The 4,730-nt window shown below is 48.2% G+C and overlaps 1 protein-coding gene across 1 annotated transcript; it reads right to left on the minus strand.

Annotated features, from left to right (window-relative positions):
* Positions 1-152: 152 nt before the first annotated feature.
* SCT (secretin) lies at positions 153-3,903 on the minus strand (the record flags this gene model as incomplete). The annotated part of the gene is made up of 5 exons (XM_084263221.1): positions 153-264; positions 1,303-1,401; positions 2,537-2,641; positions 2,915-3,019; positions 3,815-3,903. The coding sequence occupies 5 exons, from the start codon at positions 3,901-3,903 to the stop codon at positions 153-155; spliced, it is 510 nt and encodes a 169-aa protein (XP_084119347.1).
* Positions 3,904-4,730: the final 827 nt, after the last annotated feature.

The raw sequence follows: 4,730 nt of genomic DNA on the forward strand, positions 1-4,730 counted from the left end.
TGGTTTTATTGGGTTCTGTCTGCTTTCCAGAATCATCATTTTTTTAAAACTTACTGATCTCAAGAGCTTTTCCTAAGCAAATTCAGTAGCTTCCTCATTTATTTTCAAGCCTATATACATGCAAAGCTGCCTCCTTGGCAGTTTCTTGAGCTTCAGTCCAAAGTGTGTGCATCGTCCCTCATGTCTGCAGCCAGCTGCTTAGAGATGGGGCAGACGTACTGGCTGGTGATGGCAGCAGCCTCCTTGGCATCATGGTCAGAGTGGCTGTTGGAAGGGAAAAAATGAGTGATAACTAATAAGAATTATTTCCAGGGGTGTGAACTGCAGGAAGGGTGCCAAGGCCACCTTGTAAAATTCATAGATGACTCCAAGGGGCAGATGTATGACAGAGAGACACAGATGTGGCTGCATGCAGCCAGGCACCCCACAAATGTGCAGGCAAACCTATTGGTGCTATCACAGAATCACAAGGTTGAAAAAAGACCTTTAAGATCATCAAGTCCAACCGTTCCTGTACTATGCTAAACCATATCCCTGAACAGCTCATCTACCCGTCTGTTAAACACACCCAGGGGTGGGGACTCAGCACCTTCCCTGGGCAGCCTGTTCCACATCCCCACAACTCTTTCAGGGAAGAACTTTTCCCTCACACCTGATCTGTCCCTGCCCTGGCACAGCTTCAGGCCATTTCCCCTTCTCCCATCTCCTGTCCCCTGACTGAAGAGACCATCACCCACCTCTCTGCACCCTCCTGTCAGGTCAGTGTAGGCGGTGATAAGGTCACCCCCATTTATTCTGGGCAACACAGACAAGAGGAACTAAGGGCGAGTTTATTCCTCCTCATTTTAGTGAGTTAAAAGGGAGATGTCCAAGTGAAAGGGGCTGGTCTCTAGGAAGAGACAAAATCCAGGCTCTGGGACGGCACATCCTGAGATATGAGTTTGACTCATGACAGGGTAGCAAAAGCTTTCTGTTTTAACCATTAGATCCGGGTTCCTAATGGGGTGAACAATTGTTTGAGTCTGGGATGACAACTCTAAGATTCAAAAGAGACATTGTTTCATTTCCCTGGGTTTTGTTCTTTTTAATAACTGGCTTTTATATGGCACTTCTGGGCTTTAAACCTCAATGTCAGCTTCGCTTTGGGGAAGGCAAATGACATGGCCAGTGAGCCCTCCCGATCTGCTGCATTACTGCATCAGACTTCTGAGCTTGAGGCATTTACAAGTTACTAAAAGTCATATTTTGGCTTCAATACTTTGGTGATCAGGGCTGTAGAGGTGACAAATCTATCCCACCTACCTGGTGTTTAGAAAGCTCTGGTACAACCACATAAAGCAAAGCTCCTCATGGCTGTTTTCTTCTCTCCCCTGCACATCTGTGTTTACTGGGCCTGAGGAGCTGGTTTAGATGAAAAAAATATATAAATTGAACTAGTATTTTTTTTAAAAAAAAAACACAAATAGTATAACCACTGCAGCTGTAAAGCAGCACTGCTGTCTGGATGGGAGGTTCACCCATCCAGCAACCTGCCCCATGCTCCATACTCTGTTAACCTCCTGACTGTCACTGTAGCTGTTTAGGAAGAAAAAGAACTGTCCTCTTCAAGTGAGGCTCAGATGCCTCCTGGCTGGCCAAGAGACAGGATTTAACATCCCCTTGCTCTCTGCCTCATTACCCAGTACCAGTGTGTCCTTCTGCCCATGGATGCATACCTTGTTCCAGCATTTGGGAATTAAAAATTTACTGCGTCTGCCAGGATTTTCTTAGAGGTATGTGCCCCAGAAAATATACAAGCACCCCAAACAGATGGGAAAGATTCAGTGTGCCTCCTCTCTGCCTTGAAGAAAGGACCAGGCTTGAAGGACACCACTCTGGGCAATGTTGTCCCTTCACAGACACCAGCAGCACTTGTGAGTTGCACCACAATGCACCATGGATTTCAACTGGTGATGTGCTCATATATGCAGCTTCACTGGGAGCTGTTGAGCTGGTATTTTAGCTGGGTGAATGGCCCCATATATGACTATATGCAAAGCCTGCCCAGTTTGGCAGTCAGAGCCACAGATGGGGACTATGAGACCCAGAGATCCTCTTCATTCTGTTATGGAGCCCACTTATCTCCAAATAGTTTCTCAGGTGCTTTATTTGAAGTGGGGAAATCACAGCTCTCTCTAGAAGGCCAAATCAAATGCAACCAAAGCCTCCCAGGCTGTGATCTGGTACAAAGGTTTGCACCCTATATATTAAGCTTGCTGCACCTATGCAGTAAAGTCGGTTTATGCTCAGAAATGGCCTCAGTGAGAAGGTTTGTGCCTTGCTCCACCTGCTGTGGTGGGTTAGCGCTGCTATTGCGCAGCAGCTCCAGGCACAGCCTCGCTGGAGGACACCAAGCCCCAGCCCGCTTGCCCTCGCCTGGAGTTTTCCAAAGCACTGGTGATGCCACCTTCTGCTTCTCCTTGGAGCTGAGACCTGCCTCCCTGCAGCCTGCATGGCCCAGGCTGCCCTCCCGTCCCTCGGGAAGCAGAGCTCTTACCTGCGCTTACGGCCCATGAGATTTTGAATGAACTTCTGAACCTGAGCGTTTCCTCTCATCTTGCTGTACTCGCTGGTGAACAGCCCATCCGAGTGCCTCTGGGACCTGTGTCAGGGAAAGCACAGTCCAACGGCTGCTCCTCCCAGCTGCAAGGCATGGGACTTACCACAAGACACACACACTTCTCTCTCCTCACCACCAAGAAGCCCTCCCTCTTCCCTTTCCTTTCATCTTGGGTATCTTCTGCATGAGGCCAGTGCTCAGGCCAGCTCTAGGGATGGAGACAGCTCAGCCCCATGGGCATCCTCCCATTGCTGGGATCCCATCTCTGGCTGGAGACTTCCATGTCCCAGGAGGGTGGCTCTGGCTGGTCCTTACCTCTCCTTGAGGCCCACCAGATGTCTCACAAGCTCCTGCACGTAGGCATTGCCATTCATCTTGCTGAGCTCGCTGTGGAAGAGCCCATCAGCATGTCTCTCAGTCCTGGGAGGGCAGAAGAGAAAAAAGAGGTGGGAAAAGCATGGGTTTAGGCCAGAGAAAAACAGGTATTTAAAACTGCTCCCTTGAGGTAAGAGGGTCCCAAAGAAAGATGGGCAAGAATTTGTGCCAATTTCACCCAAAAAAAAGGGGCAAATCTTACAGGAGTTAAAAAGAAATACCTTTGTTAGCCATCACACAGAAAAACTGCCTGCATTTGCTTCTGACTGATATACTCAGCACGAGGCCATGGGAACATGAGGTTAACAGTGATTCGGCACAAGAGAGGGACATGAGACTGGAGGAGTAATAAATTCAACACCCAGATGAACGAGCCTTGAGGAACCTCAGCAAGGTTCCCCCAGAGCTACCGAACCGTGGAAGGGTTGGAAGGAAATCTCAGCTCTGTCCTCTAAACTCACAAGATGATTGATTATTTTTGGTGATGCTTTCCTGGGACTTGGCTATTTGAAAGAGAAATCTCCACCTCTAGCAGCCTGTGTAAATACCTAGCAGGAAATCAGGAGTGGTTTTTTTACTGTAGTTTGGTCCATTTGGGGTCCTGACTTTTCTCCCAAATTAAGTCAAATCAATGTTTCCACTCTTAAGCACAAAAAAAGATGTATGACATTTGCACTCAACTAACTAAATCAGGTTATGGAAGGAAAAACCCCACCAAAATTCCACAGCCAAGGAGCTGCTATTTCTGGGGGGAAGATAAAAGGCTGATTTCATCACTAGTGGGCTCTTGGAGCAAAAAGCTTTGGAGAAAAAGGAAGCAGAGGCACAAGTGATGCTTACCTCTCCCGGGACGGAAGAGACGCTGAGTAGTGTGATAGGACAATCATGGGAATGATCACTCGCCACAGACCAGTCATCAGGGAAACCATGTCTCCTCCTGAATGCAAGCACAGGTTTTCATGAGCAGTGGGAGAAATGACCTCAGTCTTTGGTACAGCTCACATGTCATGAAGAAGACACTGCTGGATAAATCCCACCACCTGAACCGAACTGGGCAGGAATCCCTGCCAGCACAGAGAACACTGCTTTACGATACCAAAGATGAATAATTCAAGTTACTCCACAAGCAGCACTACACCGTGGAGTAAGCCCCATCCAGAGATCGTAAGTCTCTGAGAGCTGAGAGGAAGAGGGATGAAAGCACCCACCAAAACATCCCACAGGGACAGTTAGGAGTATTCCTAAAGGATCCCCAGAGAAACCTGTTTGGGGTTTCAAAAAAATCTTTGATGGACCAAAGTAAAGTTCATCTACAGGCAGGGGAAGGGATGGGCTCATGTCCCCCAGGGACTGCACAGGAGCTGTGCTGTCCCTTGTAACGCTCCCGCCTTCTTCTGATGCAGAAGCCAAGCTTGCTTTCTTGGCCGCTGCCTGGAAATTCCCAGGCAGGACTTGCAAAGCCAGAACCAAAGCCTCCTACTTTGGTTTTATTCCAGTCTGAAACCAGACTAGAGCATCCAAGAGCATTAAAGGGCTGTCAGAGTTTGCCAGACACTTTCCAGCGGCCCTGGGGGGACTGCTTGCTATTTCCAAGACACTGCAGGATAAGAAGAGGCAAGAGGAGGGACAAGAATGGGGATTTATGCAGAAATTATTTATACAAAAACATTCAATAGGGTGGCAGAGTAGAAGGGTGAGAGGTTTCACCTCATTAAGGAGCCATCAGCTTCACCTCACATTTCTGATGCTTTAGCGC

This window comes from Gallinula chloropus, assembly GCF_964237585.1.
Source record: "Gallinula chloropus genome assembly, chromosome: 4".
Lineage (NCBI taxonomy): Eukaryota > Metazoa > Chordata > Aves > Gruiformes > Rallidae > Gallinula > Gallinula chloropus.